This window comes from Cynocephalus volans, chromosome 4 (assembly GCF_027409185.1).
Source record: "Cynocephalus volans isolate mCynVol1 chromosome 4, mCynVol1.pri, whole genome shotgun sequence".
Classification (NCBI taxonomy): domain Eukaryota; kingdom Metazoa; phylum Chordata; class Mammalia; order Dermoptera; family Cynocephalidae; genus Cynocephalus; species Cynocephalus volans.
The window spans coordinates 25956403-25979406 of NC_084463.1; the positions used below are offsets into that span (position 1 = coordinate 25956403).

Below are 23004 nucleotides of genomic sequence, written 5' to 3' on the forward strand. Positions count from 1 at the left end.
ATAAGTAGACCACGAAAACACCACAGGCTATATATTAGGGATATAATTTAAAAGCATTTCCAGAGGCTCCTCTATGTATAATTTTAAAAGATAAAAGAAAACCCATCTATTCTATGGAAATCTGTCCTAAGTCAATCTAAAAAGATGCCATTATGAGGTCTCAAATTGGTTAGCCATATATGGAAAAAAGAAATGAGACTGCTTTCAATTCTGTTATTGTTCTGCAATTAATACACTAAGTTTATATCAACAGTTATAATGCATTTTTATAGAAAAATACTGATCAAACTGACAATTCTAGAGAGAAAATATACATGAGTCATGATTTAGAACCAATAGTAAAAGCAAGACATATTCACAGGTCTGAATCTAAACATGGTCATCAGCTCTGAGACTCTGCTCCCATTTTGGCTCCACCACCACTCAGAAATGGAGGAGGAGATGATAAAGCAACCACAATAGTAACTAGAAAAGAGAATCCAAGTCTACACCTACATTTTATATCACTGCAGACAAAATTTATGATGACAAAGTCCACTGCCAGTAAGTCTTATAAACAGAAATATTACTGAACCATGAAAAAAACTGCTGTTTGAATTTTTCCACACCTAATTTTTTGTTGCCTACCTGAAATCCATGCTTTCCTCTCCACCATGTGCTTAACACCTTCGGGGGCATGTCAATAACAGAAACAATGTCTCCAACCTAGGAGAGGCAAAATTTTAACCAAAATGATTTTAGTTAAATTTTATACCACTCGTTATATCTAGAATTTAAATCTGAACTGTATAGAAGGGTAAAGTACTATTTTATGCTCTGGCTAGTAATTTCTGGAAAATCATACCACATCTTTTTAAAACAATTTAATAATCTTACCATTTGTTATGGAGAGGTCTACAAAATTTAAGCATCCCAAAGACTGTAATCCAACTAACACATGTGCAGTAATGTCAGAATGCCACATTTATAGCATAAAATTTTTTAAGGCTAAGCATCATCCCACCATCATTTCTGTTAAAATACTCTGTTACTGCTGTCACTGTACATAATCAGATTCACTTATAAAATGCAGTTTTAAATACTCATATTTAGAACAATAACAGCTTCTATTAATACTATATTCAGTGAGCCCTTACCATGTGCCAGGCACTGTACTGAGCACTTAACCTATCTTATTTAGTCATATGGGAAAAGGCTTAAGATGGGTTATTCTTAGTAAGTCTAAAATTTGATGAGGACTATACTTCTTCAATAGGTGGTAAAATACACATTTCCACTAAAGAGCTAATTTCCTTCACTGTAAAAGGCAAACTATTGAGTTTATATAAACTTGTAGAAAATCAAAAATCGCAATAACAGTTTTTAATAATATATTTAATAGAAGTTATATTCTTCAATTAAAAGTGCTGATGGAAAATAAAACAAACAGTTAAGTACTTCAGAGCAATGTTACTAACGTATGCTATATTGCATACATTAGGAATAGGAATATTCACAACTGATTTTTCAAGTCATGAATAGGCCATCTTCACAAAGCCTTATTTGCTAATAGACATGGCATCGTTCAAAACATACATTTCTTTCTGTATAGAACCTAAAAGTTTAGTTCACATTCTATACCCTAAAAATTTATACTATTCTTTTTTAAATTGAATAACTGTCAGCATTTTTTTTTTTTTTTTTGTCTCTCATCAACCAGTACAGTAGTCCTCCCTTATCTGCAGTTTCGCTTCCCATGGTTTCAGTTAACTGTAGTCAACAGGTATTCTGAGAGGGAGAAAGAGATCACATTCATATAACTTTTCTTACAATATATTGCTATAATTGTTCTATTTTATTAATCTCTTATTGTGCCTAATTTATAAATTAAACTTTATCATAGGCATGTATGTATAGGAAAAAACACAGTATATATAGGGTTCAGTACTATCCAAGTTTTCAAGCATCCATTGGGGGTTTTGGAACATATGGTATCTCCCACAGATAAGGTGGGAATACTGTATATATTTTCAGAGGAAGAAACTTAGTTTCTCTCCTTTGGCATCTGACAGCAGAAGATGTCCATTTCACCTTTCATCTATTCTTTAACTCAGTCTTTCAACAAATATCGGTATAAAGGTATCACTGAGTATCATTGTTTTTAAGTAATAAAAACACAAAGACAAAAAGACAGACCTTGCTTTCAAAAAGCTCAATGAGACAAACAGGAGGACAATTATGATTAAATGTAATAAGTGATATCAGAGATAAGTCAGGAGAACAGTTCAGAATGACATTCAATCCAGGCTCTTTGGGGCATGAATCTGTATGGAGTGAGAGGAGGGAGATCAAGGATGACTTCCTAGAAGAAATGGGAGACAGTTAAGCTGAGTTTTCAAAGATGAGTACAATCATTTAAACAAAAATAGAGGATATTCCAGGATGAAAGATAAAGGCCTACGGAAAAACTTGGTGCTTTTTTTTAAATTAAAGAAATGATTAAAACAGTTAATGATGAGGACAGAAAGGTAGTAGGAAACAAATAACAAATAGCACTGCTTAGTTATTTACCTCTAAGGTTAATTCATCAGGGGCCCGGGCAGTGTACCTCTTGATAACATGGGCAGCACCAACAGCAGGAGTGTTGATGGAGGATTCCTCATGAACTAGAAGGTGATTTCCCTTATTATCAATCTGTAATAAAGAAAATGTACTATGAGATGATTAAAGACACGGGACTTGCAAATGTTTCTTTCACTACCTACCAAAGACAATTCAATTTAAGTTAGAGAAGCAATAACCCAACAAGTCTTTAAAACAAAACAACTACCATTCATTGGGTAGTCAGTATACGTCAGTCATTGTGTTGTGCATATAACATATACGATTTAATTTAATTCTCATAACTCTAAAAGATACTTACCATCATTACCATCATCTAAAGTTGAAGATGCTAAAGCTGAAAGAGGTTATGTAATTTACAAGAGATTAAATAACTTTTCCAAGATTACACAGCCAATAGTGGAAAAGCCAAGATCTCAATTCAAGTTGACTTGATCATAGTTCTATATTCTTTCTACTTTCCACCTTGCCTTCCCATTTTCTACTGGGAGGAGAGAATAATATAACTCTACATATGCAAAGCATGAATAAATATCTAACATATTTATTGGATCATGTTTTACTCAAGACTTACTCTTAAACTGGACCCTTTGAAAGGTCTAGTTCATAAATCACAGAAAAATTTTCAATTACTAAGTCAACTGAAAATATATATATGCTCAATGTACATTAACACTCTGAACATCAAAATTACAGGTATCACTGAGATTCATAAAATATATTAAAATAGTCTCCCAGATTATCAAAGAAAAAAGATTTGAGATGAAAACTATTTCATATATCACATATCTATCCTTCCAGAAGACAATAAGCTCCATTTCTTTAATCACTGAAACTCAATAGTTACATTAAGTTAATATTAAATTTCATAAGTAGATAATTTAAAAATAAAGATGCATAAAAGGTAAATTGGATAATACCTCCATCCAGGTAAGGGCAGGCCCACAATTGATCTTGTTGCCAGCAATAGCTGAAAGGCGTGACAGGTAAGCCATAAGCATCTGAGTGACCGACTAAAAAGGAAAAGATTCAGGGTAACCAAGAGGGAAGATACTACACTCTGACAGAGGAACTCTCTGATGTAAATTTGTTGTTTCTGGGTGAAAAAAAATCTACAGATCTTTAAGCATTTTAATAGTTACTGAGAATTCTTTACAGAGGCTTACCACTGAAACTATGGGTACTTACATAGTAATTCAGCCCCTCTCTCATGTCGAGCTTTAACTTTTAACCCCTTATCATCAGAGACATATTTATCTATGGTTTCTAATTTTATCACTTTCTCTTTCTATTTTTGTATTGAAAACGAAAAAAAATAGTAATAACAGATACATATTTGGCTTTTCTGCCTAGCTTTCCCCTGCTACTCTGAAATCCTTTTCTCTAAGATCCTCTGTAATCTTTCATACACATGGCTATGGTAGGAACAACCATGTTCATACATGACTCTATACCACAGTATAGCTGATTGGTCCGGCAATGTGACCCACCATTAGCTGGACCAACCAAGAGTTAATCCAGGAATTAGGAATGATGATACAAATTCCATCTCAATCTGGCTTCTCTCTTAAAAGGAGATAAATACCTGGGATCTATTAGTAGTGGCAATGTTCTGAGACAATCTTAGAGAGACAAATGAAACAGGCAGAGATAGGAAATGGAAATAGACTTCGTGGTTTTCTATGGTATCAAGGAATCTGCGGTTTTAAGACATTCCTGAGACCCTGCTGCAGTGTTATTTCCCACATGACTAATGATGTCTGTACTTTGTCCCACCTATTTAATGGCCTTGCAGTTAATTACAGATTTAAAATGACTTCCCCTCAGGACATGGAAGATATCCCTGCACTATTTTCAACCATCCATTGTGTCTGAGGAAGAATCTAATGTCAATATAATTCTTGTTCTTTTGAGAACAAGAAAAAAATTCTTTTTGCTCTCTGGAAGCTTTTAAGATTTTCTCTCCGTTTTGATATTTTGAAATTTCAGTACATTACTAGGTGTGTGAGTCTGTTCACTCATTATATGTTAGCACTTAATGGGCCCACTGAATCTGAAAACATTGCTTTCTTTAGTTTTAGGGAATTTTTTAATATTAATTTTTAATTCTCTCCTTCCATCCACTCTCTCCTCCTATAACTCCTATGAGTATAAACTTCTCTGGACCTATTTTCCATGATTCCCAACTGCTCTTTCACAACGTTTTAACTTTTTGTCCCTTTCATGAGCTGTATTCTTACAAATGACTTGTCTTAATCTTCTAGCTCACTAATTCTCTCTTCAGTTGTGTCCATTTTGTATGTAATCTGGTTATTCAGGTTTGCTATTATTAATATTACTTTAAATAATCATATTATCATTTCCCAGATCTCTATTTTATTAAAAATCTGCTCCCATTTCATGGATGTGATAGCTCCGTTTTTCTTTGGAGGATAGTAATCACGCTTTCTAAGGCATTCTGTTTTTTCTTCTCAGTTATTTTTTTATTCTGTTTTTATGTCTTCTACAGTCCTCCTGTACATGTTTTTAGCCTGTATTTTCTCTCTCTCATAAATCTTATCTCATCTACTTTCAAAGATTTCTCAATTTTTGATTCCTTGATGGTACTTTTTGTTTTCTGGTACTATAAAGAATCTCTTTTTCTTTTTAAATTTTTAAAAATCTTTTATATTCTTACTAGAAATTTTTGGCAGGAGTGGAGGTATGTACATAGACATGGTCTGCCATCATAGACTAATGAAGCATCATTGTTTTAATATGGATATCTTTCATTATTAGTGAAGTCAGTATTTTTCCATATTTTTATTTCCATATTTTATATCTTCTTTGAAGAACGATCTGCTCATACATATTGCCTGTTTATGTATTATGGTATAAGTTTTTTTTCCCTTTATAAAACTGTATACTGTATACTGTACCTACTTTAATTCTGAGCATCTTATTTAGCATTAATACTTTTTTAAGTTATGAAAGACTTAAATAATCCCAGGAATCCTCCTGTGTTCAATATAAGCTTCTATTTAATGTACAGTCAAAAATTTCTGCCAATTCACACATAATAATTCTGCAAAGTACTAAATTCTTACCTCTGGACTGTCCTTCAGGGTGTCAGAACGGGGAAGCTCTGAGAGCTGGGAGAATCGTCGGTCATAAATACATAGATGAAGATGCTTATCAAGTACCCGAAAATCTTCATAACTTCTTTTAACAATCCAACTTTTGCCCTATGTTTAGGAAAAAAACACTCCTATAATTAATCTCTACTGGGAAATCCTTATGAATCAGGCTTTATTCTGTATATTTTATTCATGAAATTTTATATTTTCTAATGAGAAGTTTCTATTAATTTTACTGTAAATAGTTAAACACCAAAACACTCCAGTGAATTATATTACATTAAAAAGTCAGTAATGGAAAGCAAGATTGAACTCTCCATTAACCTTCTTCCTACTGCTAGTCAAAATCCACTGCATCTCTTTGAGAGCAATAACTGCTACATGTTAAGATAGCATGTGACCTTAAACCTGAAGAAAGAACCATAAAATAACTTTGGGTAGGAGAATATGACCTAAAATTAAAGAAAAAATAAAATCAGGTTATTGATTAGTTATCACCAACATTTTCTGTGACTGAGACTAGAAACATATTCAAAATTAAAGCTACCAAAGTCTTCCTCCATAAGCATTTGACATACATACATTAGCTCTCTGCTCGAGCTTTCTTCCCTTCTTTGCCCAATTTCACAGGCTCATTAAAAAAAAAAAATCACACTCACACAGCATATTTATTAGATACTATCTTCTAATCTTCTCTTGAATTTATAATTTCCTATTCAGTCCTATAGCCCAAGCTTGAGTAAGGATCTTCATTATTTCTTGGAATATTGCTAATGCTCCTTACCTTGAACTTCTCCCTATCCACCTACAATAAAAACTACAAAGCTTATCAGATCACACTGCAAAAAATCCTTCAAAAGCTCATGTGGTCAGCAATAATGAGCAGATTCCGATCAATTTATCATAGTGTTTTGCAACTTAATTAGCTCATAAAAATCTGGAGGGTCTGGAGGAAAAGCCTCCAGAGCATCCATCTCAGAATTTAAGGAAACACTGTAGTGTATCTTTTATCTATCTGCCCCAGCCAGTTGGGGCAGAAGCAGAAGGTATCACTTCATGGGAGGGGTGCTGATTTCTAACCACAAGTGTGCCAAAAACGAACATGATAAATTTGTCTAATCCCGCTGTGGACTGCAATCCTCCATTACATAGATGGAAAGCAGTACCCACTCCCTCATTCAGAGGATTGTAAGAATGAAATAAGAGAACAGATGTGGCAGAGACTTTTAAAGAACAGCGTTTTGGTCCCTTTTATAAGAGATGCTGATTCAATAAATATGGAATGAGATTCAGATAACTCTGATGATCAGCATGAATTGAGAACCACTGGCCCATAATATTAATTCCAAACATATTTGCACATATCATGGCTTTCATGATCTGGGCTCTCTCTAAATTTCCAGACTGATCTCACTCACTACTCTTCCATGCCTTTTCTTGGCTTCCAGTTATGCTGAATCATTTGCATTTACTCAATTCAGGAGCTGAATGTTCCATTTCTTGCCTCCTTGATTTGTAAGTGTTGTCCTTTCTGCCATAAGAAGTCTTTCTTTTACTCTTTGCTCAAGCAAACTTCTTTATTTTCTCAGTTCTACCACTACCTTCTACCCAAAACTCTCCTGGATGACCACAGCAGATTAAATACTTCTTCCTTTGGGCTGGCAAAAAAATAAAACGCAAAAAAAAAAAAAAAAAAAGGAGAAAGAAGAACCTCTTATTGCATAGTTGCAATTCTTTTTTCTGCCACACATACACATTTTTTAAAGTATACAACACTTCAAACATCAGAAAATTACAAAATATAATTTAGAACATACATATGAATCCATCACAGAGTTTAAACAGATTTTAACTTTTTTATGTTTCAAAACTCTGAATTTTTTTCAAAAGAGCCAGTCATTACAGATATAAAGCCCCATTCCCTCTACTGTTCCCCTTCTGAAAGAAAAGACTGAGGTTGATATGTATCATTACTATGCATGTTTTTATACCTTTACTATACAGTATATGCATGTATCCATAAGCAATGTATATTATTGTTTGAAGTTTTTTATAAATCATATCGTATAATTCATATCCTTTTGGAACTTGCAGTTTCCACTCAACATCATGTTGCCATTTATCCATGTAATATTCTATAACTGCTGAAGTGCACTCAATTGTGGGAATAAGCCTCAGTTAATTTTTCATTCTCCTATGGAAGGGAAGGAGGTATTCCACACTTTACATTATCGCACACTGTGCTGCAATGAGCATGCTCACCTCTCGTTCTGCGCATTTGTGAGAGACTGTCCAGGGTGGTTACTTGGAAGTAGAACTTCCAAGTCATACGGTATCAGCATTGTCAACTTTATTTTAAATTTGTCAAACTGGTCTCCAAAGTGGTAATGCTAGTTTACTCACTCAACAGTAGTATTTAAGAATTCCCATTTGCCCCAATACCCAGCATCATCAGAATAAACAGTACTGCCAACCATATAGATATGAAATTATATCTTCCTTTAATTTGCATTTCCTTGAATGAAGCTTGGCACGTTTTCATGTGTTATTGATTCTTTAGATTTCTTTCTATGCAAATTGCCTATTCCTACTAATTTTCTCCATTACAATGATGGCTTTTATTTATTGATTTATAAAAAGTTTTTTATTTGTTTGTGTGCTTATTAACATGTTGGAAAAATCATCTTTTATAACTGACATGTATTGCAAACATTTGCTGCGTGTCTGAGACTTTCTCCTCAGTTTACAGTGTCTCATCAAATAGAAGTAACATAATATTTTATTTCCTTCTCTATGAATCTAATCACAGATTACGTAGTTTGTTCAAAATCTCACATAGGTATGTGAACGAACAGGGATTAAAATAAGTATACAATAAAATAATTTAAATTTTCATCTGAACAAGAAGGCCTTACTGCCATCACCCACAGTATTTCAAATTTACGCATTTTACCTTCTGATTTGGGTCTGCCTATAGTGTCTTTAAAAATTGTATTTGAATGCCTTCACGTATAGCATAAGTTCTAACTTGCCAAAGTCATTACCGTACCCTGGCATTTTCCTTAATATACATTACCTGTATAGATCCTGAAGGTATTTAGATTTATGAACTCCTAAAATAATGAAACAACTAATAGCTTGACTCTAGCATCTGAATGTCCCAATTGTGAATCCTGGTTACTTAAGAATTAAACAAAATAAATCGATGTAAAGTGCTTAGTAGAGAACCAGGTAAATGAAATAGCTCAATACATACTAGCTATTACTGTTCTTTATTAATTTGGTGAACTTGTTCTGAAACTACCAGAAGTAGGAGACAAGGTTTCCAAACAAATTACACTTATCAAAACAAATGACTGGTCACCAAATGCCCAACAACTCAAAAGACAAAAGAATATTCTTATCAATTACTCTTTAGAGTCTCAGGGTTTCATCCAGGTAAAAGTTAAATATCTTTAGAGGTCAAAGGTTGCTTCCCATATTGGCTGAATTACAAGCCTCAATTTTGGAGAATAAAATCTCAAATTTGATATTATTATTTTAGAATAATTCAGACTTTTTATTTTCTTGCTCCCTTTCAAAAAAATGAAACATTAGGATTTTAAGTCACTAGTACAAAGGCAGAGAAATCAATTGGGATCAACTCTAAGCATGTTACAGTCATTCCACAGTATTAAAGGTGAGACGAGAGATGACCTCACAACTTGGTAGGCTCCCATATATTATTCCTTTTGAAGGAGTAGTCAAGAACAATGAAATATAATCCTGTGCTTGTTGGTAACCAGTACTTTTAGAGCAGAAACTGGCTTTGCCTCTAATCCTTTTTCAGTCAGCATTCTTTACAAAATGGAGAATGTTCAGAAGTAATTATAAGGTAATATTTGCTACCTGGAGTATCAATTTCCCCTCAGCTTAAATAATAGATTTCTAGAACCACATGAAAGTGAAACAGAGAGGGAAGAAAGAAGAAAAGAAGGAAAGAAATGAATGAGGAAAGCAGTAATCAGGAATGCCCAATCAGAAGTTACACTGTCCTTGGCTATGTACTAGTTATGTTACCTTAGATAACTCTTTCATACCTCAGTTTCCTCATCTGTAAAACAGGGAGGTTAACAGTACCTGGGTTGTTGGAGATTAAATGACCCATGCAAGGCACTTAAGACATTGCCTGACATTCACTAAACGTTAGCTATCAGTAATGACATTTTTCTCACTGTTAAAACTGTCTGGCACAAAAATAACTTTTGCATGCTTTATTGCTCACATACCTGTATAACAGGAAAATATTAGTTTAGTTGAAATTGTTAACATGCACTGACACTGTAACAATGCTTCCACTATCATAGACTGATTTTGGAAAAGCTGTTAAAACTTGCAAACTGATAGGTTTGGGAAGTTCTAAGATTAGAGTACAATAATTGATAAGGTTGTAAACACAATTTTATTTAAGTTTATGTTGCAATGTCCTTCCTTATCATCAATTCCTAAAAATGCAACATTAGCAGAAGCTAGGTTAAGGGTACATGGGATATCCCTATACTATTTTGCTACTTTTCTGAAAGTCTAAAGTTATTTTAAAATGAAAAGTTAGAATAACACACACATAAAATTGCTAAAAATGGAAAGGTTGTACCAACTTTTACTGTTTGTGCCTATTTCACTGCATCCTCACCAACACCAGAAATAATCAATTAAAATTTTTCCAGTAGGTGAGAAATGATATCTTCTCTTAATTTGTTTTTACCGATTTAATAAAACCGAACACATTTCACGTTTCTTGATCACTTTAATTTCCTTTTTTATAAATAATCTGTTCATGTCTCTGCCAATTTTTCTGCTGGAGTGTACTATATATTACTATCACACAATTTATCAAACTTCAGTATAGTTGCATGTCTAATCAAACTCTTTGATAGAACTCTTAGCCCTTGAGAGCTGCATCTTACTTAGATGATGAGTTACAGTCAAGACAACTCCTTGATTGCATACTGATGTGATCTGATAAATGGTTTATGATACTGGGATATTGAACTTTTCTGCTTAAAAAAAGTAAAAAAAAAAATTGGTTAATCTTAACTGGGATTACATCAAATTAAAAAGCTTCTGCACAGCAAAGCAAACAATTAACAGAGTAAAGAGACAACCTTCAGATTGGAAGAAAACATATCTGGTAAGTGGTTAACATCTATAACAGATATGAAACTCAAAACGCTCAATAGCAAAAAAACAGATAACCTAATTTAAAAATGGGCAAAGGACCTAAATAGGCATTTTTCAAAAGAAGACATATAGATGGCCAACAGATTTATGGAAAAAATGCTCAACATCACTAATCAATAGGAAAATGCAAATTAAAACCACAATGAGATATCACCTCATACCTTTCAGAAGTGGCTATTATCAAAAAGACAAAAGATAATAAGCATTGGCAAGGATGTGGAGAAAACAGAACCCTTATACCCTATTGGGGGGAATATAAGTTAGTATAGTCATTATGAAAAACTGCATCGAGGTTCCTCAAAAAACTACAAACAGAATTTTCAAACAAACAGCAATCCACTTCTGGGTATATATCCTAAGGACTTGAAATCACTATGTTGAAGACATATCTGCACTCCCATGTTCATTGTAGCACTATTCACAATGGCCAAGTTATGAAATCAACTTAAGTGTCCATCAATGGATGAATGGATAAAGAAAATATGGTTATATACAAACAATAACATACTATTCATCCTTTAAAAAGAAGGAAATTCTGTCATTTGCGACATAAACATGGAAGACATCATGTTAAGTGAAATAAGTCAGGCACAGAAAGACAAGAACTGCCTGTTATTACTTATATGTAGAATCTAAAACAATCAAACTCATAGAAGCAGAGGAGCAGAACAGTGGTTATCACAGGCTGGAGGGAATGGAGAGATGCTGGCCAAAGGGTACAAAGTTGTAGTTATACAGGAGGAATAAACATTAATTATTTAAGATGAAAAATAAATAAATAGAATGGAGGCATTTAAAAAAAATGATCGGTCTTCTTTGCTTGAGACATTCTTCCTATAGAGGTATTCCAATATATTTTTAAAAGAGATATTTTAACATATTGTTTTGTGCTTTGTATTTGTTCTGCCAGTTCAATTTTTAGCTCATTGTGACTTTGTGTTACCAAGTACTACGTGAAAATGAGAAGCCCTACAAAAATATGTTGTTGATTCAGTTATATTTCAGAAGTGATCATGTCTGTCAGGTTACAAAGTAATCACTGGACTTCTGGTTTTTGGTCTGGCAAGTAAGGAGCTTAGAAGCCACCATTCCACCCTAACAATTAAAAAGTTGAACAAACCGAAAATCAACAAATATTCTTAGAACCGTCAACGAAGTGAGGTCACAGAGCAAACTACTGCCCCCAAAATTAGAGACAGGTATAAACATAGAAAACCCCCCACACTCATGTATACACTATAGAACTAACTTTCTTTTCCCTTTATACTTAGCCCTAATGATTAGCTAAGATTGTATCAAAAGCAGCTGTCCATCATGCGTAAACCCTTTATCCTGTCTCAACTAATACATCTCTCAAAGCAGGAAGCAGTTGTCCATCACTCTAGAAGACTCTAAATCCTGTCTCCCGGAAGAGAGATGTTTATCTAGGTAAACCCCAGCCCTCAGGTGACTAGGGAGGCAGTTAAGACTTTATCCTTTGTCTCCCAGTTGATGTCTTCCAAAATGAAAAGCCTTTTCTTTAAGTTCTTTCTGGCAGGTATGATTGGTGATCCTACAGCGGCAAGCACTGGGACCCATACGGAGTCTGACTAAGTTTCCCCAACTAAGTTGGCCTCTCACACATTGGCTGACTATGAAGGGGAATCCCACAGGACTCATTCATTACCAATTTTTTGGCACCCATCACTGGGGCTGAGAGATGCTCACCGCTTGGGTGGCCTCTGGGGAACGGAAATTTCCACCCTGTTGTCCAAGCAGCTGCTCGGCCCTTTTTAGGTAGAGGACACAACCAGGAATTCCCAGCTTCCCTGGACACCCCCAGCTACTTGTACTTGGAAAACTGGAACTCACCCAGAAAGGAAAGTGCTGGATTTTCTGGTCAGGACAGGTGAGTCCTTTTGGTACCCCCATTTGGGTACAGTAGTTGGAGAATCCTGCCCATGGCGTTATAAGGACTCATTTGACCTGTTTGTTGTGAAGAATACTTCAGTAAGTGTGTTCTTTGTGCAAGTTGATATGGGAAATCAACCATCTATCCCAGTTACTAGTCCTCTAGGATGTATATTACAAAATTGGGCTCAGTATAGCTATGAGCCCATGAATAAGAATATGATTTTCTTCTGTAATAATGGCCACAACATACACTGGGAGATCAGGAGATGTGGCCTGTAAATTGATATTTAAATTATAACACAATTCTACAGTTTGATCTATTTCATCATAATCAGGGTGAGTGGGATAGATTCTGTATGTCTAATCTTTCATGTTGTATCAATGTGAAACAGATAGGGAAGACTGAAAATTGTCTTTTTTTATGATGTTTTTTATTTATTTTTATTTTTATTTATTATGAGCATTCATGAGATACGAAGCTGATTGTCCCCCCTCCTGCCTATGATGTGGGGGCCAGATTCATACTGGGGGCATAACCATCACCAGAAATTACTTTTGTAACCTTTGTCCCCTCCCAATTATCCCCCAACCTCCCTCCCCTGCCCCCTCTTCCTTCAACTCCAATTTGTAGCCCTAGGAATGTTCCCTTCCTCTGTTGGATCACGGCACTACTGTGGTCTTTCTTTCCTGCCTTCTTTCTCTCTTAGCTCCCACATATGAGAGAGCACATGCAGTATTTATCCCTCTGTGCTTTGCTTGTTTCACTCAACATAAGTTTCTCCAGGTTCACCCAAGTTGTTGCAAATGGGAGTATTTCATTCTTTTTTATGGCAGAGTAGTATTCCACAGTGTATATATACCACGGTTTCCTTATCCAATCATCTATTAATGGACATTTAGGTTGGTTCCATATCTTGGCGTTTGTAAACAGCACTGCAATAAACATGGGAGTGCAGGTATCTCTTTGACATGATGATTTCCATTCCTCTGGATATATACCCAGAAGAGGGATTGCTGGATCATATGGAAGATCTATGTGTAGTTGTTTGAGAAACCTCCAAATTGTTTTCCAAAGTGGTTGTATTAATTCACAGTCCCACCAAGAGGGCAGTAGTGTTCCCTTCTCTCCACACCCTCGCCAGCATTTGTTATTCACCATCTTTTTGATCATAGCCAGTCTAACCGGAGTGAGGTGGTATCTCAATGTGGTTTTAATTTGCATTTCCCTGATGACTAGTGATGTTGAGCATTTTTTCATGTATCTGTTGGCCATTTGTATGGGGAAGACTGTAAATTGTTGATGCAAAGGTCAGAGGAGTTCCAAAATAAGAAGAAATGGATTTTGCTTCCACAGCTGGATCCTTTAGAGGAATGGCCCTTGCCTCCACCTCTGGAGGAGAGAGCAGCTGCGACAGGGACTCCCCTGCCATTTGTCCCTACTACTCCCTCAGCTCCTCATCCATTACCAGTTCATGTTTATTTGCCTGATTCGGTTGCTGTGCCTGTCCTAAGCCCAGCCCCTGTCTTGATTCCACTGCTGTCTGGGGACCCACAAAAAGCAGGTCCACGACCACCAATAAGCCCAGGACTGTTACTCCTATTCAACCCCTACCTTATAATATTAAGGGACCTGGGGTTTCAACTCTGACTTTATACCCATCCCCAGATCTCTACTGAAAGGAAAGGAGCCTGGTCTGGCTGAGAACAAGGTCTCCCCCTCTCATACCCAAAAGGGCACTCAATTTAGCTGGAGGCCCTCTTCTGCAGTGGGGCTACATACCCTTTAAGACAAAGGCACCAAGGTGGATTAAATGAAGATGGACAACCAGCTAGAATGATGTGCGTATACAGTCCTGAACTGCCTCTAAACTTCATAATTGGAAACAAAATAACCCCACTTATTGGGAGGACCCTACTAAAATGACTAAACTCTTTTGAGTCTATTTTTTACCAACTACCACCCTACTTGGGTACACATACAGAATCTTTTTGCTGTTTTACTGACCTCAGAGGAATGCCGATTAATACTGGAGAAGCCAACTGACTACACACTGAGGATCGCAACGACCTGGTAAGAGCTGGCACTAAGGAAGTTGTTCCCTACCACAATCCTGAATGAGAACCCAACAGTGGTGATGAAGGTAGGATCCAACATTTTCAGGCATGCGTCCTGGTAGGGCTGCAGAAAGGGGTACCCCAAATCAAAAGTCTGAGCAAAGTACATGAATTAAGGCAGGAACCTAATAAAAGTCCATCTGCCCTTCCGGAATTGATTCTGGAGGCTTACTGAAAATACAGATATGGACCCAATAACCAAGAAGATACCTGATTGGTTAAAATAACCTTTATCAGACAAAGTTCACTCAATATCCAACAAAAACTGGAAGGGTCCTTAACCCTGCCACTGTCCCACCTAGTGGAAGTAGCCTATAAGGTTTCTCTCAGTTGGGATCAGTTAAAGAAACAACAGCATAAGAGACAGGCCCGACTCATAGTGGTGGCCCTAGCTCAAAATCAGAAAGTGGAAAGAGGCCCATGAAATAAAAGCCCCCTCAGAAGGGGCCCTCGTCTAAACCTCCTTTATCTAAGACACAATTTGCCCATTATAAGATAGAAGGCCATTGGCATAAAGATCATCCAAATTTAAAAAGGACAACCAAAAATGAAATCATGCTCCAGATGGCTGGCTTAGATGGAGAAGAAACTGAATGCCAGGGTCCAAAGGTTTTTTTACAGGCAGGAGAAAAGCTACCTGCAACATCCGTCTCCCACCAAGAACCTCAGACAACTATAGAGGCAGGAGGAAAGATGACTGATTTTCTTATTGACATGGAAGCCACCTACTCTGTTCTTAATTTAATGTTAGCTAAATTAACCCCAAAACCTATGTCAGTAACAGGAGTATCTGGAAGTCTAGCTAAAGACTATTTCTTACAGCCCCTGGAATGCAAGATTGGCTCAAATATACTGACCCATACCTTTTTATATATGTCCAAATGTCCAATTCCTTTATTGGGATGAGACTTATTAACCAAACACAAGCACAAATTACCTTTGGGAAAAATCAGTTTCATATCTATGCTCTAGAACAGCAAGCACAGACTTTACAGGCTGCCTTCGTTTCTGAAACTAGACTGGACCTAGCAATCCTGAAGGATATAAAGGACCAAGTAGACCCTTGAGCATGGGCAGACAGGATCCTAAGGAAAATAGACATCACCCAGGTGGTAATAAAAACTAAGGCTGGGCACAAGAAACCAAGATTTAGACAGTATCCCCTGAAACTCAAGACCAACTAGGCATTTAGCCATTGGTTACAAAGCCAAACCCCTATGTGAGGCCTTAAAAAGATAAGAAAAAGAACCTCTTATGTGGACTGGCAAATGCCAAAAACACCTTTTTGACCATTAAGGAAAGACTGCTGACTGCCCCCACTTTGGTCCTCCCAGATCTTCGGAAACCCTTTGACCTCTTTGTAAAAGAGGTTTAGGCATTTTGACTTAGAATTTGAGAAGCCATAAGTAATCAGTGGCACATTTTTCTAAGTAATTAGAACCTATGACTAAAGGATGGCCCACATGTTTGTAGTCGGTGGCCGCAACTTGCGACATACTCCAAGAAGTGGAAATGTTTACCCTGGGTCAGCCCGTTACCATACGCACTATGCACTATGTGCTCCTCGCTCCTCCTCTTAGAACAGAAGGGGGACACTGACTGACAGAGGGAAGGCTCAGCAAATATCAGGCCATCCTACTAGACAATTCTAAGGTCACCTGAAAAGTTCTGTCTACTCAGAGTCCTCTACTTTTCCACCTGCCTGTATGGACCCCCCACATCATGATTACGTGCAAATAATTGACTGAGTTTATTCTAGCTGACCTGATTTGACTGACCAACCTCTTGTAGCATCTGATATGGAATTTTAGACAGATGGCTGCAGCTTTATTGACCAGGGGAAGCATTGAGCTGGGTATGCCGTGGTTACACTTCAACAGGTAGTAGAAGCCCAGGCCCTTCCTCCCGGTACCTCAGCCCAGAAACCTGAACTAATTGTTTTGACTTGAGATCTAACACTAGATAACAGAATCAAAGAAAATATTTATAATGACTCTAAATATACTTTCATGATAGCTCATGCTCATGGGGCTATCTGGAGAGAGAGATCTTTTGACCTCCAGGAACAAAGAAATAAAACATGCACAACAGATATTAAAACTGTTGCAAGCAGTTTTACTACCTAGAGAAGTAGCAGTCATCCATTGCACAGGATCACCATAGGATTGATAATGAAGTAATCTGAGGTAACAGTAAAACAGATGAAGCTGCTAAACAGGCTGCAAAGCAGGCCTCTCTACAGCTAGCAATGAGTCCTCAAAGTCCTCCAGATTTGACTCAAAAACCTGTACATACTGCTGAGGATCTCAAGAGAGGTGCTGAATGCGGTTTCAGGCTGGACCCTGACACATGTGGATGACAGATTCTGCCAAATGAGTACTTTTACTGGCCGCTTCCATGAGACCCATCCTAAATCAAATACACCAGAGCACTCGCTATAGACGTGATGCAACTTTGGAATGGATAAAGCCTGACTTAATAGGACCCAACTTGCAAAAGACAATTCGAAGCTTCTAGCTGCCTGATTTGTGCCTGCAATAATCCCTGGAGAGCCACTGGTAGTCCCAAGATTCCAATGGCAGAAGTACAATGGCAGGGCACTTACCCAGGTGAAGACTGGCAAATGGACTTCACACAGATGCCCAAAGGCTCCAGGAAACCTTCGTTATATGTTTGTTTTAGTAGACACTTTTACTGGGTGGGTAGAAGCCTTCCCCACTCAAACAGAAAAGGTCACAGAAGTGATTAAAGTACTTCTGCGGGAGATTATTCCATTTTGGGTTACCACAAAGATTGCAGAGTGACAATGGAGCAGCATTCATTTCTAAAATCACCGAAGAAGTGGCTAGACTATTAAATGTAAGCTGGAAACTACATACTCCTTTGAGTCCACAGTCCAAAAGGAAAATCAAACAGATGAATCAGACCCTGATTTGTCAGGCAACAAATCTAACTTGGGTCCAAGAATTACCAATGGCTCTAGTAAGGATATGGGCAGCCCCCAGGTGCAAGGTAGGTTTGAGTCCTTATGAAATTTTGTATGAGAGAGCACTGACTCATCGGGCACAGGGGCCTACCAACCCTTCCTTCCCAGAAGGAGAATTGCTTATAGACTAGTATGTAAAACAAACTGGAGCTACTTTAACTATGTTACATGGGTTTGTTTCTTTTTTCTTTTCTTTTCTTTTTTATTTTTTTTAACATGAGTTTGTTTCTAACAGGTTGGCTTACCCGACAGATGTTCCTCTATATGCTATAAAACCTGGTGACTAAGTCCTGCTCAAGACCTGGAGAGAAAAACACCCTGATTCACAGCTGCAACTAAGATAGGTCAGACCTTATGATGTGTTACCTGTCACCCATTCAGCAGTAAAGCTGAAGGGACAAAAAACTTGGGTACATTATACCTGAGCGAACATATATGACCCAGGCGGCTGGGAAGTTCAGCCCATTACAGACTTAGAGTTGAAATTTACACAAAAATGATTAATATCATTGTATTTCTTGTCCTGCAGATTAGCTAGGCTTGGAAAGACAATTCTTCAGTATGAATCTCCCAGATCCTGGCTACATTTGGTAATCTCTCCCACTGTTGGATACGTCATCCAAAACCACAGTTGGTTCTCGACTATCATGACCCTCTTGCACATAAAGAGGTAGGAGGAAACCTAATTGGGATGCCTAAATAGCTTATCAGTTTCAATTGATACAACTGAATGTAGGTCCTTATGCTAAGCCTCTTTGCATATATCTGACATCTACTAAAGGATACCCCCTTTCTGGATGAAAATGGAATCCAAACGTTTTCAGATAACAGGAGTTCTGATGATACTCCATACAATATCACTATAAAATCAATCCCTGGGTTCTGAAAGGGATCCCCATTGGCCCCTTGTGACTTAATGATAATGGATGCATGGTTACAAACAGTGGCATTATAAACAGCATCCTCAGGAGAAACTATTACTTGTGCTCCTTCAGGTTTTGTGTTTGTTTGTTGCCAGGAAGGATGTCCCTGGGCCTATGAGTGCATAAGAAGAGGGGGGTCCAGGACAATGTTTACTGGGATATACAGTAACCCTTGAAAAAATTCATTTGCAGGGTCAGAAATTCTGCATGGGAATTCCTTAGAGTATGACAACACTGTCCAGTAGCTAGACAAGATGCCTGCAATCTTGTTCCTTCCTCAAGACTGTGGAAGTTACTAACACAGAGGGAAATTTGTAAACATAGAAGACCCCTCACACTCATGTATACAATATAGAACTAACTTTGTTTTCACTTTATAGTTAGTCCTTAATGATTGATTAAGTAAGATTGTATCAAAAGCAGCTGTCCATCACTCTTGAAGACTCTACATCCTGTCTCCCCAACATATTTACTATATAAACCACAGCCCTCAGTCGATCAAGGAAGCAGTTGGGACTTTACCCTCTGTCTCCCAGTTGATGTCTTCCAAAATAAAAAGCCTTTCCTTTAAGGTCTGTCTGGTGAGTGTGATGGAGTGTGACTGGTGATCCTACAGTGGCAAGCACTCAGACCCACAGGGGTCAGGGATTCCCCAGACTAATTCAATCTCTCACACACTGGCTGACAGTGAAGGGGAGTCCCACAGGACTTGTTTGTTACCACAGGTGAATATAGAGAATCACAACTTAACCAGAGCAGAAATCCAAAAGCAGAAACCTCTCTGGGAACCAGTGCTGGGATGAGAAAACTATAATTGATGAATTGCTGGAGGCTCAGTTATGAAAAGTCTGAGAGGTACAAACTCCAGGTGGATCCAGTCATGGGGGTGCCCACATACTCTTGTGAGTGAGCTCTACCAGGTCCTCACAGTGAATACCACAGAAAAATCTCTGCATACTTCCAGCAAGGTGAGTGGAAAAAAAACTTTTCTAATACACCAGAGCATTATGTTCTCAACAAGGATTGCCCTCAGGAGAAACTATCTTACCATAGCCTACCTGGCTAGGGTTTTATCAGAGTCTAAAATACCTGGGGGATGGGAAAAACACAACTCCAGCTCCTTCAAGCTTCCCACATGTGAGAAGGGGAATACTGAACACCAGCCCACTCTAGTCATCCTATCCCACCTAACGTGGGGGAAACTGAGAAGCACTTGTGAGGTTCACAGTCCAGAGGCACAAGCTCACTAAAAGACTCATAGAACTGTATAACACTCTGCTTACCCACACCTTACCATCCCATTATTAAAGGCCCATTTGCTATAGTACCTTTCATCCAGTACATTGCGTTCAACTTTCAACAAAAAATTACAAGGTAAACTAAAAGGAAAAAAATACAGTTTGAAAAGACTGAACAAGCATCAAGAATCAGATATGGCAGGAATGCTGGAATTATCAGACCAAGAATTTAAAATAACTATGAATAAGGCTAGGAGCTTTAATGGAAAAAGTAGACAAATGGAAGAACAGACAGACAATGTAAGTAGAGAACTGAAAATTCTAACAAAGAATAAAAAAGAAATGCTACAGGTCAAAAACACTGTAGCAGAAATAAAGAATGCCTTTGATAGGCTCATATATAGACAGAACACAGCTGAGAAAAGAATCTCTGAGCTTGAGGATATCACAATAGAAAACTTAAAAGCTGCTGGGGGCATGGGGCACGGGACAGAACATCCAGAAACTGTGAGAAAACTACAATAGTATAACATGTGTACTGGGAATACCACAAAGAGAAGAAAGAAAGGAGCAGAAGCAATATTTAAAGCAATAATGACAACTATTGTCAGACACCAATTAATGTCAGACACCAAACCGCAGACCCTGGAAGCTCAGAGAACACAAAACAGGATAAAAGCCAAAAAACCTACACTGAGGCATATCATATTCAAACTTCAGAAAATCTAAGATAAACAAAAAATCTTCAAAGAAACCAGAGGAAAAAACACCCCACCTATAGAGAAGCAAAGATAGGAATTACATCCAATTTATCCTCAGAAATCATGGAAACAAGAGAGTAAAGTAAAACATTTGAAGTGTTGAGAGAAAAAAAACCCACCAACCTAGAATTCTGTACCCTGCAAAATTATCATTCAAAAGTGAAGGAGAATAAACTTTTTCAAACAAAAGCTGAGGAAATTGAAGCCACTAGATTTGCCTAGCAAGAAATGCTAAAAGTTGTTCTTCAAAGAGAAAGAAAATGATATAGGTTAGAAACTGATCTATATCAAGGGTATCAAAGAAGAAATAAATGAAGGTAAAATAAAACTTTTATTTTCTTATTCTTAATTGATCTAAGAGATAACAGTTTGGTCAAAATAATAACAAGAATGTATGATTATGTATGCTTATAAGTGTATGTGTGTGTATGTACATGCTTATGTACGCTTTGTGAAAGTGAAATGAATGACAGCAATAATACAAGGGACGGGAGAGAAGAATTAGAAATACTTTTTTATTATAAGATATTTCCACAACCCATGAAGTGGTATAGAGTTATTTCAAAGCAGACATGGATTAGTTGTAAATATATATTGCAAAGAGCAAAAACTAAAAAAACTTAAAAAAAAAAAGGATAATTTGTTCTCACCACACACACATACACAAAGTTAAGTATATGAGGCAGTGGATACGTTAATTAGCTTGATTGTGGTAATAATTTCACAATATATATGTATATCAAAACATCACATTCTATACCTTAAATATATACAATTTTTATTTGTCAATTATACCACAATAAAGCTGGGGGAAAAAATTTTAAAAACCAAAAAATAAACAAAAATAGGAACAAAGAACAAGAGCAACAATAGAAAGCAGTAATACATATGGTAGATATGAATCCAACTATATTGATAATCACTTTAATCAATGAATGAGATTGTCACAGTGAATCAAAAACAAGACCCAACAACATGCTGTCTCCCAGAAACCCACTTTAAATATAAGACATATATAAATTAAAGCAATAGAGAAAGATATACCTTGCTAACACTAATCAGAAGAAAAAGGGAGTAGCTATGTTTATTTCAGACAGAGAAGATGTGAATTATATCCAGTTGATTGGTGCCTACAAATTTGATAACAGATGAAATAAATCAATTACTTGAAAGACAAAACCTGCCAAAATTCACATAAGAAATAATCTGAATAGATCATCTATTTTAAAAACTGAATGAATAATTAACAACTTTCCAAAACAGAAAGCAACAAGCCCAGATGGATTCACTGTTAATTCTACCAAATATTTAAGCAAAAAATTCTACCAACTCTCTACAATCTTTTACAGAAGATAGAAATGGAAGAAATACTTCCTAACTCATTCTGTGAGGACAACATTATCCTAATACCAAAACCAGGCAAAGACATTATGAGAAAAGAAAAACTACAGACCATTATCTCTCATAAACATAAATGTAAAAATCCACAACCAAATAATAGCAACTCACATCCAAAATGCTTACAAATAATTATACACCACAACTAAGTGACATTTATCCCATATGTGCAAGGCTGGCTCAACATTCGATAATCAATTAATGTAGTTCATCAACAAGCTAAAGAAAAAAAATCACATGATCATATCAATAGATGCAGAAAAAGCATTTAACAAAATCCAACACTCAATCACAATAAAAACTTTCAGCAAACTAGTAATAAAGGGAAACTTCCTGAACTTGAGAAAGAACATCTACAGAAAACCTACAGCTAACATCATACTTGATGGTGACAAACTTGAAGCTTTCCTGCTACAATCAGGAACAAGGCAAGGATGTCCCCTGTCATCACTGCTTTTTAACACAGTACTGAAATTCCCAGCTAAAGCATTAAAATGGAAATGAAATACAAGGTATACAAATTGGTAAGGAAGAAATGAAACTGTCTTTTTTCACAGGTAATGGGATTTTCTATGCAGAAAATCTGAAAGAATCAACAAAAAAACTCCTGGAACTAATAAGCAATATAGCAAGGTTGCAGGATATAAGGTTAATAGACAAAAATCAAGCACTTTCCTATATACCAGCAAAGAATAAGTGGAATTTGAAATAAAAACATATTAATATTTATGTTAGCACACAAAAAATGAAATA

The 23004-nt window shown here is 36.6% G+C and overlaps 1 protein-coding gene across 1 annotated transcript in view; it reads right to left on the reverse strand.

Moving 5' to 3' along the window:
- ARHGAP32 (Rho GTPase activating protein 32) overlaps positions 1-23004 on the reverse strand; it is a 350041-nt gene that overhangs the window by 89869 nt on the left and 237168 nt on the right. The window contains exons 7-10 of the mRNA XM_063094353.1: positions 5688-5825; positions 3522-3614; positions 2551-2673; positions 628-705 (exon numbers count right to left, since the gene is read on the reverse strand). Coding sequence (XP_062950423.1) covers positions 628-705; positions 2551-2673; positions 3522-3614; positions 5688-5825 — 432 coding nt within the window. The remainder of the gene's footprint in view (positions 1-627; positions 706-2550; positions 2674-3521; positions 3615-5687; positions 5826-23004) is intronic.